The 16642-nt window shown below is 44.4% G+C and overlaps 2 protein-coding genes across 3 annotated transcripts; both read left to right on the top strand.

The window, feature by feature from the left end:
* The first annotated feature begins 3134 nt into the window (after positions 1-3134).
* On the top strand, positions 3135-9087 carry fbxo15 (F-box protein 15). The gene is given in 9 exon segments (XM_088364111.1): positions 3135-3275; positions 3876-3990; positions 4348-4572; positions 5370-5564; positions 5629-5758; positions 6873-6954; positions 7410-7489; positions 7491-7754; positions 7979-9087. Coding segments are annotated over 9 exon segments (1425 nt in total). The 5' UTR covers positions 3135-3208; the 3' UTR covers positions 8246-9087.
* Positions 9088-9488: 401 nt separating this feature from the next.
* Positions 9489-13794, top strand: LOC148381200 (uncharacterized). 2 transcript variants are annotated; one of them, XR_015854722.1, is made up of 3 exons: positions 9489-9518; positions 9725-12741; positions 13132-13794. XR_015854722.1 is itself a non-coding variant. In XM_088364110.1 (2 exons), exons 1-2 carry the CDS (start codon positions 12670-12672, stop codon positions 13402-13404), a joined length of 345 nt encoding a protein of 114 aa, XP_088220236.1. In that variant the 5' UTR covers positions 12553-12669; the 3' UTR covers positions 13405-13794. The 2 variants fall into 2 exon arrangements, 1 of the variants encoding a protein (XP_088220236.1); XM_088364110.1 differs by lacking the exon at positions 9489-9518 and having other exon boundaries at positions 12553-12741.
* Positions 13795-16642: the final 2848 nt, after the last annotated feature.

Below are 16642 nucleotides of genomic sequence, written 5' to 3'. Positions count from 1 at the left end.
AAATGCGACTTATACTCCGGAGCGACTTATATATGTTTTTTTTCACTTTTTGGGGCATTTTATGGCTGGTGCGACTTATGCTCCGGAGCGACTTATAGTCCGGAAAATACGGTAATGTCGCCAAACAAACGCAGAGCCGGCAGACTGAGGAACGGTGAACGGGCAGTCATCCCGACTGTTGAAAACCGAGGCCTGTCGGTGCTTCAACTTAATGTCGAGGGCCTTACCACCGCCAAACTCGAAGTCCTTCGGCACCTGGCCGACTCCAATGGGGCCGCGGTCCTGCTCCTACAAGAGACGCACTGCACGACCATCAACATCCTCGAAATTCCTGGGTTTCATCTCGCCGGGTCCATCAACACCAAGCAACACGGTGTGGCAACCTTCATCCACACTGGAATAAGCTGGGCGGCCTGTGGCCAATCCCCACCAGGCTCCAACATCGAGTGGCTGGTTACTAAAATCCAGGAAACCTCAGTCATCAACGTCTACAAGCCCCCACCATTGGAGCTAACCACAACGTCACTCCCATCTGTAACTGCACCCGCAATCTATGCAGGTGATTTCAACTGCCAGCACACAGACTGGGGGTACAACCATTCAACTCCTAGCGGAGTGGCACTGTGCGAATGGGCTTCCAACACTGATGCCCTGCTACTGTACGACCCCAAGGAACCCCCAACCTTCTTCTCTGCACGCTGGAACACCACCACCAACCCGGACCTTGCCTTCGCCATCTGCCGCAGCAACGACCCAAGACCGGAGAGGCGTGTTCTTGACAGGTTCCCCTGCTCACACCACCGACCTTCCATCCTCAAAGATCCATCACTGGTGGAACCGGTGCCACGGAAGCCTGTGAAGAGATGGAACTTCCGAATAGCAAACAGGGAGTCGTATACTGAGCAGACGGAAAGGAGGTCTGCCGGACTGCCAGACCCAGCGTCCACAGATGTGGAAGCAGCCTACTGCCAGGTCCTCCTGCGTGCGGCAAAGAAGACCATCCCACGTGGGTACAACAGGAACTACATCCCAGGCTGGGATGGGGAGTGTAGCCGCCTCCTGAGGGAACACCAGAGAGCCAGCTCCAGAGAAGACACAACGGCAGCAGCACTGCTCGAAAAGCTGGACACCACCCGCAATGCGAGATGGACAGAAGTCACTGAATCAATCGACTTCACCCTTTCCAGCCGCAAGGGGTAGCAGACCATCAACCAGCTCACAGGCAGAAATACACCAGCCCACAGATGCCCAGTCACTGCAGACTCCATTGCCTCCCAACTCCTGAAGAATGGCCGCTTCCCGGATGCAGACAAAGACTTTGCACGACTGATATCGCGTGAGGTGTCTTGCATCTCAAGAGCGGCCAATGTCGATTTCAATCTCTCGGGAGCCTTTACAGCAGAGGAACTCAGTGACGCCATTTGCAAGTTAAAGCCGGGCAAATCCCCGGGCCGTGACAACATTCACCCGGAGTTCGTCATCCACCAGGGCCCAACAACATCTAGATGGCTTAAAGCTTTCTTCACATCATGCTACCGGAGATTAAAGCTCCCGAAGATCTGGCGTACGGCCTCCGTGATAGCTCTGCTGAAGCCAAACAAAGATGCGGAGGACCCCAAGTCATACAGGCCCATCGCACTGCTGAGTGTCCCATTTAAGAGCTTGGAAAGAATGATACACAGCCGCATAGGGCCAGTGGTGGACTCACAACTCCCACGGGAACAAGCTGGTTTCCATCACGGAAGGTCAGCAGCAGACCAGATTACCCTACTCTCCCAAGACATCGAGAACAGCTTCCAGGATAAGGAGAAAGCTGGAGTGGTACACCTGGACTTAACTGCCGCATATGACACCGTGTGGCACCGGGGACTCCACCTGAAGCTGCTGAGGACCATACCGGACCGGCACATGGTGCAGTTCATTATGGAGACGCTTTCCAACCGCAGCTTTACTCTCCAAACCACCAGTAGACTGAAGAGCGGGGTACCGCAAGGGTCAGTTCTTTCACCAACACTACTTAACATCTACATATACGACCTACCGGACACAGCATCCAGAAAGTATGGCTATGCAGAGGACCTTGCCATCATGCTGAGTCAACCAACGTGGAAGCCGACGGAAAACGGCCTGAATGAAGACATGCGCACCATGGCAGCATACCTTCAAAAGTGGCGTCTCCAGCTCAGCGTTGGAAAGACTGTTGGTGCATCATACCATCTCAGCAACAGGGAAGCAAGGAAAGAACTGGCAGTGAGCATTGAGGGCAAACGCCTGGAGGTTCAACAAGCCCCGAAGTACCTTGGCGTGCGTCTGGATTGGACCCTATCCTTCAAACAACACCTTGAAGATCTGAAGGCAAAGGTGACATCCAGGGTTGCACTGATCCGCCGCATTGCGCCGGCCAACCTTCGGCGAGATGCTGCCACCCTCGTTCTCGCCAGGAAGGCAAAAAATAACAACTGGCACATCCTGCACAACACTACAACAACTCCAGCTCCACCAAGCAGACTCAAGGCACGCCACCCCTACAACATGGCAGCACAAGAAATGCTCAATTCCATTCCTGAAGACATCTCCAGAGATGCCTGGCTGGCAGCAGCTTGGAAGCAGGAGTGGGAGGCAGCAGGCCCTTCCCTCATGCATCGTTATATCTGGGAACCAGGAAACGGCACCGTAGGAGGAGACGAACTACCTCGCCAGCAGTGGACCACACTGAACCGCTTAAGAACTGGTGTTGGGCGCTTCTACACGTCTATGCGGCAGTGGGGACTAACGGACAGTGCGGCATGTGAGTGCGGAGACCCCGAGCAGACAGCCGACCACACCATCAACACCTGCCTCCTATATAGACCACCCTCGGAGGCCGGCCTCTTTGAGCTCTGACGTTACACCAGAAAAAGCGAGAGAGAGAGAGAGAGAGAGAGAGAGAGAGAGAGAGAGAGAGAGAGAGAGAGAGAGAGAGAGAGAGAGAGAGAGAGAGAGAGAGAGAGAGTGAGTGACCCGGAAATGAATGTCGCCAATTAAGGGCGTTGCTACGGCAACAGGACACAGGTGTTTGACGTCATCGTTCAGCGGGTTTCTCTTTCACCTCATCAAGACGCTCGGTCAAACTTTTAAAGGTAGTGTGCGACGAAATGTCACCACACGCTCATCGACCAAACTTTATGTGCTAAACGTATTGCTTGAAGTAGGTGCGACAAGTGCGAACATGTTAGCATCGAAAGCAACGAAGCGTCAACGAGCAAGCGAACGCTCTCGAGCCTCTCTTGGAAACTATCGAAAGGTAACATGCACGTATTTCTCAAGTGTTTTTGACTGAGAATTTGAGTACTTGTGCCAATACTGTCTACCGGAAATACGAATTTTCAAAATAAAGCTCCACTTGTTTATATTCACATCACGTGGCATTTTTTCATCATTTTATACCAGTGGTTTTTAACCTTGTTGGAGGTACCGAACCCCACTAGTTTCATATGCGCCTTCACCGAACCCCTCGTTCGTGAAACAATTATTTTTTTTTTAATTCAAGACATAGATGTTTTTTACTAATGCTCAAAATGAGCTGTGCATGAACATCACCTTGTTCAAAGAACAAAACCAACACAATGCATGAACTCGCAACAAATTTCATACTGGCAAATCAGAAGCTACACGATAAAACAGGTTTGTTCGGACCTCCTCAGTGGGGGCTCTGTCGAACCCCTGAGACCGACTCACCGAACCCCTAGGGTTCGATCGAACCCAGGTTAAGAACCACTGTTTTATACAGTCAAGCAGATAACTGCCAGTGACAGAAAATAACAACAGGAAGAACAGCAAGTTTTTTATTTTTTTATTTTTTTTATGTTCCCCTCCTGTTTTTGATATTATGGTACTTTTTTGTAGACTGCCATATGAGATCCAGAATAAGATCCTGTCCTACTTGGATGCTGGCACACTAATCTGCATCAACCATGTTAGTAAGACCTTCTTTCAACTTGCCAATGATGAGTAAGTATCATCACACACACATTGCATTAAAAGGCACCAATGTTACAAAACCACTCCAAAGCCAGGAAAAAGCCAGGTCGGTGAGAGATAATTAGAATTCAACTCCGCAGCTTCCTGCAGATCATAATTATGATGTAGGCTATTTCCATGAAATGACATCAGTGTCACTGCTAATTTAGTGCCAATTTCAGATATAGAGCCGTTATGTGCATGTTGGTGTTAGTAGGAACATTGCGAACGTGAAGACTAGATTAGAAGCTCCACGTTATGTGCTCGGAATGAGCAAAAAGCCTTTCATTAGATAATTCTACAAATGACATTTCTCAAACATTTCTCGTGTCGATACAATCAACGCAGGGTATTATGGAGGAATATATACAAGCAGCAGCTGATGAAGAAGGCAATGAAGATGGTTGGGGAGATGGTGGAGATGACCACTTTGGAGTCTCAGGATCAACCTTTGGGTTATTGGAAGCTCAGTTATTTGAAAGCTCTGAGTGAGTGGAATCAGAGCAAGTGGAAAAGGCACGTTCGAGTCAGCCGTCACACGGGTTTGCCTCAGCACGCAGTTGAGATACTTCGGTAATAGCACCGCACAATGGTTGTCACCTTCAAGTCACAATTATGGAATGCACTTCCATTTCGACCGAAAACATCCAAGGCTCCATTTTATACACTCAGAATGAGCAAAAAGCAGGTTCTGCTCAGTCCCTCGCAAACTCTGCTGGCTTTTTACAACCTCTGATTAGGCACTCCATTTTGACTTCCATGCCGCTCACTGTGGTACAGAGGGGAAGTAAAAATAAGTGTTTTCCTCTCAGAGGCTGCCTGACTTGTTGAAATAAATGACTTCCCCACACCCCCTCCTGACCTCTCATCTCCAACATGTACTTTTTCTCTCTAAGTCAGACATTTCCCCTCGTAGGGCTTTGTCTATTTGAGACACTGGAGGGGGGTGCGATTTACCTTGCTAATAAGCATTTCAGAAGACATCACTCACACAGACAACGCCGTGCCAAATCCCCTGGGTCATCTCGGTCCTCGTGGGCTGCTCTAGTTTTTTTTTTTGCTTTTGTTCCTCCCTCGGCGAGGCACCAGTTAAATCACAATAGGGACAATCCCGAGTCTCAGTTTAGACTGAAATACATCAACAAATTCATCCGAGCAGCTGTGGCTTTATGTCACGATTGTAGTTTATTCTATTAGCAAACTGGCCGAACGTCTCTCGGCTGCTGATAAAGCAAACACAATAGCCGTTAAATGCTCGGTTGGGCGAGTTGGAAATGTGCTCGCGGAACAAATGGCTGCAAATATTTTGCCTGTCCTTAGATCCAAAGGGAGTTAGTAAAAAAGTTATGCTTTATTATCTTACATAGCAGACATGTAACCTGGGAGCTGATGGTCATGGACAAACCCAAAAAAGAAGCCACATACGATCTGGCCTGGTTCCAGTTCTTTGAGACCTCCGTGGTACTGTGCTGGAACGGAAGCCTCTGGCCCGACTTGGATCAGATTTCCACCATTCGGCTCCACGGCGTCCGCAGAGTTGCCCTCGCCTGCCCCGGACTCAAGGCGTACGACAGTCGAGGTCAATTGTCGTGTCTGTGGAGTTAATTAGAGTTTTCCGTGTGTTGACAGACCCGGTTGGAGATCCCTCATGGATGTGGTGAACATAGAGCGTGCGATCAAAAACATGCAGGACTTCGGCCAGGACCACCATGTTGAATTGAAGCTGGTAAAGTCTGACATGGTGGTGGGGCTTTGGAAGGTAATTAAGCAACGCTCCATCATGGCGTATCAATATATCAATACATAGTGAAGCACTCGACTCAAATGTCATTTTCATTTATTGGACAAGAAACTCTGCAGTCAGATAAGCTCCAGCATGCGCTGTGACACTTCAAATAGTAGCCTGAGAGTGAAAATTTCTTTCGACCTAATAAGATCAGGAAGTTCTAGGTGTTAACTATATCACACCCCCTTTTCCGGCTTTCTGTTATTTTTTTCTTTCACTTCTAACACCCTCCAAAGCTGGCCAATTGCGGGGTTGCCTTCGTCTTCCCGCCAATTATTCAGTTTCTGTACTTCTCACAGGAAACAGTGACGCAGGAAATTTAAGTCGATTAATAGACAACAAATCGATAAGCAATTTAATCGCCTCCTATTTTTATAATCGAGTAATCGTTTAGAGACATCTTCTGATTTCAGGCACTCAAAGGTATTAATTCTGTTATGTCTCGAGTCCGACATGAAATTAGATCGATTTTATCTTTTGCATTCAATCAAAATTTGACATTTGCAAACATCTGCTTTTTGGAAAACAATGACAAATTTTCCTATGATATTGCTTAACAGATTTTTCGTTTTTTTCATTCACAAAATAATACCAAATAACCCCAAAATATCGGGAAAAATGAATACACTTTAAGACAAATAAAATCGTATTCGATTAGTCGATAAATCGATAGAATAATCGATTCTAAAAACATTTGATGCTCACAGTCCTACCTGTGACCATGTTAAGTGAACAAGAAAAAAAATACCAAATGTTGCTTTTTATCAGAACAATGATGATGATAGAACTTTATTCATCCCACAGCGGGGAAATTTACTTGTCACAGCAGCGCATTCGAGTGCAAGAATACAAGTGCCAAAATTACAAAAAAGGATAAATAACAGACAAGGACAAAGACAAGTGCCGCTAGCAGAGACGAAACACAATTCTATCAGGTGCCACACATGTTGTAGAGTCTGACAGCAGAGGGAATGAAGGACCTGCAGAATCGTTCCTTCCTACACCGTGGGTGTAATAGTCTGTTGCTAAAGGAGCTGCTCAGGGACCGCACAATGATAATATAACAATGCCGATTTTGTGTTCACAGGCGCAAGGCAGCGTCGCCTTTGTCACATTCACCCTCCACTTGTATAGGCTGCTGGAGAGAAGTACCCAGGGAAGCTCTCTTAGGTAGGCGCCACATGTTCAAAGTGTGTCACCAGCAAATGCAAGTGACAGCGTTCATTCCCGGGGTGATCCGTCTTTGATGCTCTGCTCGCTGATGCGTCGCTGGCACCTCCACTACCACGTTGGTTATCTTGTCAACATTCTGCCATTTTCCCCCCTTTTTCCTCATTTGTCCGCATCGGCTTCGGCTCGGCATGCTAAATCTGCCGTTTCCCTCAGTCTGTCATCAGCGAGGACTAAAAGATATAATGGATTGAAATTTGGTCAACTGGACGAGGCCTTAAATGTGTACAACAAACAAATCCCATGTGTATTACAGTGAAATGTCAGCCAAATGTTTTATTTTTTTTAACACAGGAATATTAACGCTTCATAAGTGTGCTCGCAGCCCCCTCTAGTGACGATGTTTAAGAACACATTTAATATTCTTTATGAATTATTTTCCTTTCAATAGTCCGTCCCCACGTGGAGCCCATGGTCCAAGCCCCGTTTGATGAAATCGACCTTGATTACGGTCTCCATGGTTACCAGCTCCACAATCGCTCTCCACAGCACTGAATATGAGATTATGTCTGGAAGTTTCCCTCAGTTATTCTGCCGAAGAGGTAATACTAGTGAAATATATGGCCAATTAAAAAAAAAAAAAAAAAAAAAAGGATCTGTTGTCTGTGAACATGTGAACATGTCTGTGAACAACGCCCACATCCAACTCATTGCCGTTCATGACAGCCGCTTATCACAGCACGTAGCTTTGTCAGGAAATGTCACCATGCCCTGGAGGTGCGAGGCCCTGCGAGGTGAAGTAAAGGTACCACTTAGTTAGAAGACTTGAAATCCAGTCATCTACATCTTTTTGTTACCGTGACGACAGGGCGTCAAATTAGGAGTGAGTGAGTGAGTGAGTGAGTGTCGCGACATCCACAAATTTGCCAAACGTTTTAGTGGGTGCCAAAGCTAAAGCTGCTATTCCGCGAGCTAACACTACTCTGCACTAACAGTGTATTTTTGAAATCATGCATCACAAAGATAACTAATTGCAGCATATTTCGCACAGTGAATTTAAACAAATGGCCCTCAAGTCCATTTTTATCATTTGTCTTCTCTTCATCAGAATGGCTGTATCATTCACTGTATTACGCCACCCAACACTTCCAAATCCACTATTAGGATTCTGAGGGTCAAGTGTTGATGAAATTTGGGCAGATGAACCCGCAGGAACCGTTTTTCCTCGTGAGTTTAGTCGTTTATTTGACAACCGATAAAGTCAACAAGCACTTCCAACAAGAATTCTGAACATGTATTGTTTGATATTAATTGGATTGAATTTAAATCATATTCAGTTTTCTGAGTGAGTTTCATGCTCGCCTTGGAAAAAAAAAATATTCTCCAATGTTGGGGCTGATGATTACAGACAACATACAATATAAATCTTTTTTAAAAAATACATGACGCTTTATTAAAAGCATCTGTGGCTAATTTTTGTCCTCTGTGGAAGAGCAGACAGTCCTTTAATTGGAATCAAATCAAGAAATGCTTTTTGGAATATGTGCCTGTAAATTAACGATGTTCAAAAGCATGACGTCTGAGCATTGATCACTCAGGAAGCCCCACCACTCCATCAAATCATCTCTCCATTGTAAGGGCCATTAATGCAACACCCATTAGCGATGTTAGCCGTCAATTTTCTTGGGCTATCTTTAATATCCACTTAGCCACGAGTGTCAAAAGTAAATGGAAATATGTCGAGAATTCCTGGCATCCCGCCATTTTAATATTAGGGCATTAACTCGGAGAGCCGCCAAATGACTTGAAAATTGCTGAGTCATTGTTTTTTGAACGGTGATGTACTTTTGGTGACATTTGTTTATTTGATTTAAGACGTGGCGGCTATGTTGAACATGTCATCACAATGTGTTGTATATTATGAATGGTAATATTTGTCACTCTGTAAACATACTTTGAGCTGTAGATTGTGATAAGATTGATTGTCCATCGTAAAAAAAAACATACATAGAATACCATGCACATAAAATTAGTTGTAACAGTTTAAGTACTATAGAAAATGGTTGGCTTGAATCTTTTTTTAATTTTAATTGGAACCATAGCTTATTAATGGATGTGGAAAGTGACCACACGAGGGCAGTAAAGCACCTTTCGTCTCGCTTATAGATTGATGGAAGAATGGATAGTCAGGCAGACCTACAGACAGACAGATAGAATGTCAAGTCAGTTGCCACGGTGACATGTGATGCATTTTTGATTTCCTGAAACTGGGAATCAAAAGTAAGATGGAGGCCCGCAGCAATAATGCTCAGTTTGATTTTAAGAAGTGCCCATTAGCATTTCCTCTATTATGCATTTCAACCTTGGTGACTATATATTTTTTTGCCAAACGGAAAGCGACTGAGCTGAAGAAAACGAGTCCTAAGAATGGCAACTCTGAATATGAGCAAGAGCACATAGTTTGTTGAACTTTCTTTTTTTTTTTTTTTTTTTTTAGGAAATCAGTAGAGCTAGACGGTCCTGACCGTCACATCTACAACATCCTAGAAGTCGATCCATCCAGGTAGACCTTGATAACAAAAACTTGGTGCGTGTCCTCCTCTGCTGTCGTTAGATCAACCTTGTGAATTGGAACGCGCGCCGCGTCTCATCTGATAATTTTAGCTAACGCTCAGAGGACGGCATTCATCAACGTCACGGGCGTTTTTGCCAGTTGTGCATTTCCACACATGCCCTAGACTGGCGTGTGCCCATTCCTGTGTATTCCAGCAGCACCCCGTGTGGCCTTTGCCACCTCAGCAACGCTCTGTCAAGGTTAGGCGGTCATTGCGAAGAGACAACCATCTTCCCTCAATCGTTGGCTTCCCTGAAAATGATCAAATGTGTGGTTGGATTAAGAATCCATTTACATTGAGTGGCAAAGCTTGTTTTTCCACGCCGATGCATCAACTGTCCTTTACGACTCAAGTCGTTCCAAAAAATGTCAGCTCGGATCTCAGTGTACACACGGGTCATTTGAAACCAATTTCAGATGTGCCAGGAGAAGCGATGCCGCATGCCTGTTGTAACAGTTTGATTGGAGTGGCCTCATCTGAAAAACAATCACCTTTGCTTACTGAGGAGTTGCTTCTATTTTCAAAAGCTTCTGATCGGACATGTATTATTTTAATTGTCATTAGCTGTAGGTTAAGCAGAGCAGTGTCAGGTGAGGTCACATTCTCCCGTCCTCCATTAAAATCACACTCCTCTGAGATCATTCGGATCAACTTTGGAAATGTAATTGGAGCTTGACATCATTCCAAATCCCGGGCTATCTGGACTCCAACTATTCGGTACACATAAAAGAAAAAGGTTTGAGTGTAAAAATGGAAAAAAGAGGCTACGGTAATATATGCAGGCCCGCTGCTCAGTTGCATTAAATCCATTCCTCAGTGCCCATTATGTTTCTTGTGAAAGCTTTCACTTGCAGAGTGTTCCCGCAGAGCATATATCACGGACGAGCTGTGGTCTGATGACGGAAAGTCCCCCCCCCTCCTCCCCTTAGGGCCTCATTCAGTGTCTCCTGAATGATTACCTTCACGCGATTAAAGAAATCAATGATTTGCAGTCACTCTCGAGGGCACTAAGCAAAGGCTAAATAAAAGCTCCGATTGTCACACAATGTTCCCACCTGTCCGGCTCTCTTGAAGATTCAGTTAACCTTCAGTTTCTATTGTACATTTAAAAAAAAAAAAAAAAAATCGTCCATATGAGCTTATTGCTAATCAGCGATTGGTTCTTCGTCGTTAAGAGGAAATGGCGGGGTGGGGCTGAGGTTTTACATGAAATGATTAACAGCAGCTCCAACATGTCTGGTGGGATTTTTAAGTTTGATCTTATAAGTCTTAACAAGGGAAAGCTGCCAGTGTGGCTCATGTGAATCACTCATCAAAGATTTAACACAAAAAAACAGAAGTGTTGAAAAACCTTAGTCGTTATGAAAACCAAGTCCGGCCGGCCTACAAAGGTGCTTGTGCTACAAAGTAAAGGAGAAGCAGTTCGGGCTCTAATTTGTTCCTGGCAACACGTCAAGCAGCTGTTCAAGTGTTCCTTGAGCTTTAGTGAGCGTCCTACAGTTGGACCTTTAGTTAATCCCCCCCAGGAAGTAAAATGGGAGAGAGCGAGAAAAGTCCTACGTGGGTAAATAAACGTCTTTTCAATGACAGGAAAGTTATTTGCTTGAAGCACGTGAAGTAACACTACAAGTTCATTTCGCTAACCTTCAGGTTCTCACAGTGTACTTGTCTTTGCTATTGATTTAAAGACTTGACATTTTTTAATTAATCAATTCAGAAGGACTTAGGTGTCTTGTTTTTTAACCGATAAGCTCCGGGTGCCCCTTTTGTGCTCAAGCGTATTTGGTGTGTTTGAAGAATTTGAAGCCATTCATCCAGGAATCAATGATAGGCTCGTCAATTCTAGTCCGCTATTAAATTTCGGTACCAAGTATTTGTAGGTTTGTGTATTAAAAGGCACTTTGCAAATGACTGTCAGGAAATCCCTGAGGTGTTGCAACGTGTAGATGTGCAAAACTATCGCGGGAGGAGATTTGACAGATGTTGAATGCAGCACGGTTCTGAACACAAACATTTAGACGTATCTGGCGGTGGAAAATGTTGCCAGACGGACTCGGCGATAACCTTCAACACCTGAGGCTGCAAAATTTCTCTTCTCCTGTCACTGATATTGATTGCTGCCAAATAATAATAATAATAATAATACATTTTTATATACTATATAAAAAAATATATAATAAAATTGAATAATAATTTTTTTCATAATGCATCTTTGAAATTCTATCTAGTGAATCCTTAAGTAAAATTTGGATGTGGATAAGGAGTCGAACAATGTTACCATGGAAACCAATTGGAGGCAGAGGCTGGAGATAATGGTATGGCAACATACGGTGATATTTGAGAGCATGTGACATCACAGCGCATCTCAGCCGGATTGCAAAACTATCTAAGACGACGCAGGGCAAGGGAAGAGTTTAATCCTCTCCGATTCCACTGTCACTCACGCTGGCTGACAAGAGGCACGGCAGTGAAATGACAGACACGGCTCCACACCAATGAAGCATCACGTGAAGATATGATAAACGAGATGATGAGGGAAAAACTCCTTGATGAAAGTTGAATGACAAAATTAAGCGCCGTACTTTGGATCTTAATGGCAGTGTGGGTTAGGGTTAATAAACAATAATAATTATTAATAATATAATAAATAAATATAATAAATATTTATTAATAACAATAAATAAATAACCATCCGACAGCCATCAAAAAGCCTGATGCAAGGTTTAGAACCAGCGTGTCAAGTCGGTTGCCACGGTAACAAATACATTTTCCCCAAGCTGAGAAAAAAAAGTGACATGGCAAGTCAAAGTGGTCCTATACAAGAAGTGTTATAAAAAAAAAAAAAGATTTGCCTTCATATTTTGAGCAGTGGCCATGTTTATTATGGGATGTAGAGCCTTTCCTCTATTATGTCTTTCTTCCTTTGCGACTATGACTTTGATCCCTTATGACATCAGTCGTGTCAATTGTGCTCGGTTCATTTGATTTCATTGAAATGAGTCATCAGAGTGAGGCAGGGAACTCCGGCTGGCGCATCTGCTAAACTCTCGCTAGACTTTCTTCAACACCAAAAGTTTATTTGCATTTGTGAACCACAAAATGGATGAGGTGGAAAAAGTGAGCCTTGAGAAAGGGAATTTTATAAAAGAGGAAGAGGACTATCCACTCAGGGTGAGTTTTTTATTTGTATTTTTGTAATTTATTAATTATAAAGACATTGAAGTGAATATCAGGATGGTAATATTTGTGCTTGCAATGCATTATTGACTCAGGGTGAGTTATTTTTATTTGTATTGTATTTTTTCAATTTATTAATTATAAAGACACTAATAAACAAATTGAAGTGAATATCAGGAAGGTAATATTTGTGGTTGCATTGCATTATTGTACAGCTGAAATAATTTCTACGCTAATGAAGCAGCTGAAATTATTAGATAATACCTTGATCCCTTTATAAAGTACATGGCTAACGTCTTCATGGCTGAATTTTGTTAAGTTAGATTTATGACTCATTGTTGAGGAATATTTGTCCTATTTAGTTGAAGTTATTGTGTCTTTCAGGCCCAACAACCTGTAGAGCAACAAAATGGCTGCTGTGGCGGCACTGCTCAAGCAGACGGAGGCACCGCACCGACGGAGCGCCGTGTACACGAGAATATCCTGGAACAAAAACTCAAGGAAAAAGAAGAAGAGGTGAACTCGCTTCTTCACGCCTTGAGCAACGCTGAGACGGTCACCGTGTTCGTCAGCAAGTCATGGATGGACGTGTACAAGCAGCTCATCCTAACTTTCGAGGACGACTCCAACAACATAGCGGCGGCCATAAATGCATGAGATTGAGAAGCTCCGACAGCACATGGGTCGGGTCGTCCGGGAAAAGGATGACTTGATTACAAAACCGCAAAGGGAAAACTGCAATCTGTCACAGGCGCGTCATTTTAAATTCCCGGAAGAGGGTGAGTGTTAGGGTTTTTCAGATTATCCTTATCGTATGATTATGTTGGAATGCAACCGGTAATGAATAAGATCCCTACACAAGGTCGTAAAACACCCCCTGATATGTTTTGACTAGAGCACAAGGGCTTCCTATTCAGCCTACTCTTCCCCCCACTCTGTTTCTCTTAATAAATATGTCCTTGCAGTTGGGAGAGTTTAGACCTCCATTCGAACGTCGCTGTACGCACAGCGACGAATGGACTCTCCACCTGCAGGTGTCTAAAAGGACTTACTTGTCTCCCGTGTGGTTCTTGCAAAATAAGTTGGAGTGAGCAAATGTCTCCCGTGTGGTTCTTGCAAAATAAGTTGGAGTGAGCAAATCTCTAACAGTGAGCGACAGGCCACCGGATCTCACGTGGTTGAAATGACAGGTAGCGACCCAAGCCATGATGCGCAATGAAACATATCGGCTACATTTGTACCAAAATATTCTTAACCGATTTTTAAGCTAATGAGTGAGGAAATGAGATGTAGCTTAGAAATGTGATGGAATCTAAAGAACTTAGAGTTTGGGCACATCGACAGAAAAAGCAATCTCCAAGGTTGTTTTACCGTCAAATCTAGAACAGACGGCATTAGCTAGCATGCTACAGTATTTTCTTGACACATTCTAGATCAGTGTTTCCCAACCTTTTTTGAGCCATGGCACATATTTTATGTTACAAAAATCACACGGCACACCACCAAACAAAAATGTCACAAAACGTATATATAATGAAATATAATGAACATTTATTGTCAATTCAAAGTCAAAGTCAAAGTCAGCTTTATTGTCAATTTCTCCACATGCCAAAGACACACAAAGAAACCGAAATTTCGTTCCCCCCTATCCCACGGTGACAAGACATGGCCCACAACAGACAAACAAGTAAACAAGTATAACAAAAGCGTGCTGAATAAATAATGAATAAATAACAACAAATAAATAAATAAGAGGAGCAAAAAAAAAAAAAAGGAGCAAGTGCGTGTACAGCAGACATTCCAGACATTCCAGAAAATAGCGCAACAGTGCGGCACGCTACGCAGAAGGGGGTAGCGAGTTCAGGGCCCTAACAGCCTGGAGAAAGAAGCTGTTGGCGAGTCTGGTGGTGCGGGAGCGCAGGCTCCTGTACCTCTTCCCAGAGGGCAGAAGGTCAAACAAAGAGTGAGCCGGGTGACTCACATCTCTCGCAATCGAGGTTGCCTTGCGGGTGAGATGGGAGGTGTAAATGTCCTTCAGGGAGGGGAGCGAAGCACCAATAATCTTACCAGCCGTATTCACTATGCGCTGCAGGGCCTTCAAGTTCTGTTCAGTGCAGTTACCACCCCAGACAGCGATGCAACTGGTGAGGACGCTCTCAATGGTGCCACGGTAGAATGTAGACAGGACTGCCTGAGGAGCACATGCACATGCGCTGAGCTTTCTTTGCCAGTGACGAGGTGTTTGCGGACCAGGAGAGGTCCTCACTGATGTGCACCCCCAGGAACTTGGAACTTACTCAGTGTGAAATTTGGCCCTGTTTGGTTGAACACAACGCTGATATTCTTGCAGGAATTGAAGAAAGACAAACACCAAGATCTTCCTCAACAGCTCTGAGTCTCTCTCTTTTCTTAGTCTTTAAAGTAGTCATGCTTGAAAAGCCCAGCTCACATAGATAGGTTGTGGAGAAAGGGAGAAGAGCTGAAATTGCTTTGTTTCCCAGAATAGGGAACTCCTTGGCAGCAGTCAGCCAAAAACTGTCCAAAGGTACATCCGAAAAGCGCAGCTTAAGACCACGATCTTGTCTCAGTTCAGTTATTTCTTCCTGCTCCTGCAAAGTCATGTCCCTTCCAACTGCAGTTGAGCTATATGGGTTCCTCACCCAGTCAAGGCAATCAGTGGAAAGTGAAGGGAAATAACATGACAACTTCTGCTCCAAACTTTGCAGATGTTTACCTATTGTCTCACACAGTGCAGCTCTGTTGACACTCTGCCATTTCTGGGTGTTTGGGAACATTTCTAGGTTGGCACTTTCCACGTGTTGTTCCCAGAGCAGCACCTTTGAATGAAACCCCTGTATTTTATCTGTACTTGTGAGCAGGTTTTCGTTTCGACCTTGCATTCGCGTGTTCAAGTCATTCAGATGTTTAAATATATCTGCCAGATATGCCAGTCTTGCACACCACTCATCATTTGAGAGCAAGTTAGCGTCATCATGCTTCTCATTTGTCAAAAACACTTTGAGTTCCTCCCTTAGCTCATAAACACGACTTAAAACTTTGCCACGGGAAAGCCACCGGACCTCCGTGTGGAGCAATAACACTTTATGCTCCTGCCCCATTTCCTCACACAATGATGTAAACATGCGGCTTTTTACTGGTCTCGTCTTCACAAAGTTTATCATGCGCACAACATCTTCCATTACAGGAGCTAGGTTTGCTGGTAATGTTTTGGCAACAAGTGCTTCCCGGTGCAGAAAACAATGCGTCGCGATGACTTTTGGATTTTGCTCTTTCACTCTGTTTACAAATCCTTTGGTGCGCCCGAGCATGGCAGCTGCTCCATCGGTGCAAACACTTACGCAGTCTTGCCACTTTAGTCCTCCTTGTTCAATGTACTCTGATACAACTCGAAAAATTTCTTCTCCTGTTGTTCTTTCTGGCAATTCCTTGCAAAACAGAAAGTTTTCACTGATGGTGTCTCCGTCTACAAAGCGCACATTTGCCAGAAGCTGCGCGTGTCCACTGATATCCGTAGATTCATCAATTTGCAAAGCGAATTTCCCACTAATGTGCAACTTTTCCAAAACTGTCTTCTCAATGTCTGCAGACATGTCTTGAATACGTCTGGAAATTGTATTGTTTGATAGAGGGGCATCTCTTTCAAGATAATTTTGCAGGCGGGCATTATTAACGTCTCTCCTACGGTGTGTGCCTGTTTTGATTTGGCGATGAGTTCAGCAACTTGGTAACTAGCTCTAAGAGCTTTCTCACCAGTCTTGGTGGTTTTCCTCAGTAGCTCTGCCTGTTTCCCAGTTCGTTCACGCAGTTGAACAAAATAGTCCATACTCTTGTTTTGTAGTGACGGGTGTTTTGTATCTAAATGGCGTTTGAGTTT

The sequence above is a fragment of the Syngnathus floridae genome, chromosome 20, assembly GCF_059516105.1.
Source record: "Syngnathus floridae isolate MCC-2025c chromosome 20, RoL_Sflo_1.0, whole genome shotgun sequence".
Classification (NCBI taxonomy): domain Eukaryota; kingdom Metazoa; phylum Chordata; class Actinopteri; order Syngnathiformes; family Syngnathidae; genus Syngnathus; species Syngnathus floridae.
The sequence above is the reverse complement of the archived record's forward strand: the minus strand, read 5'-3'. Positions and strand labels throughout refer to the sequence as shown.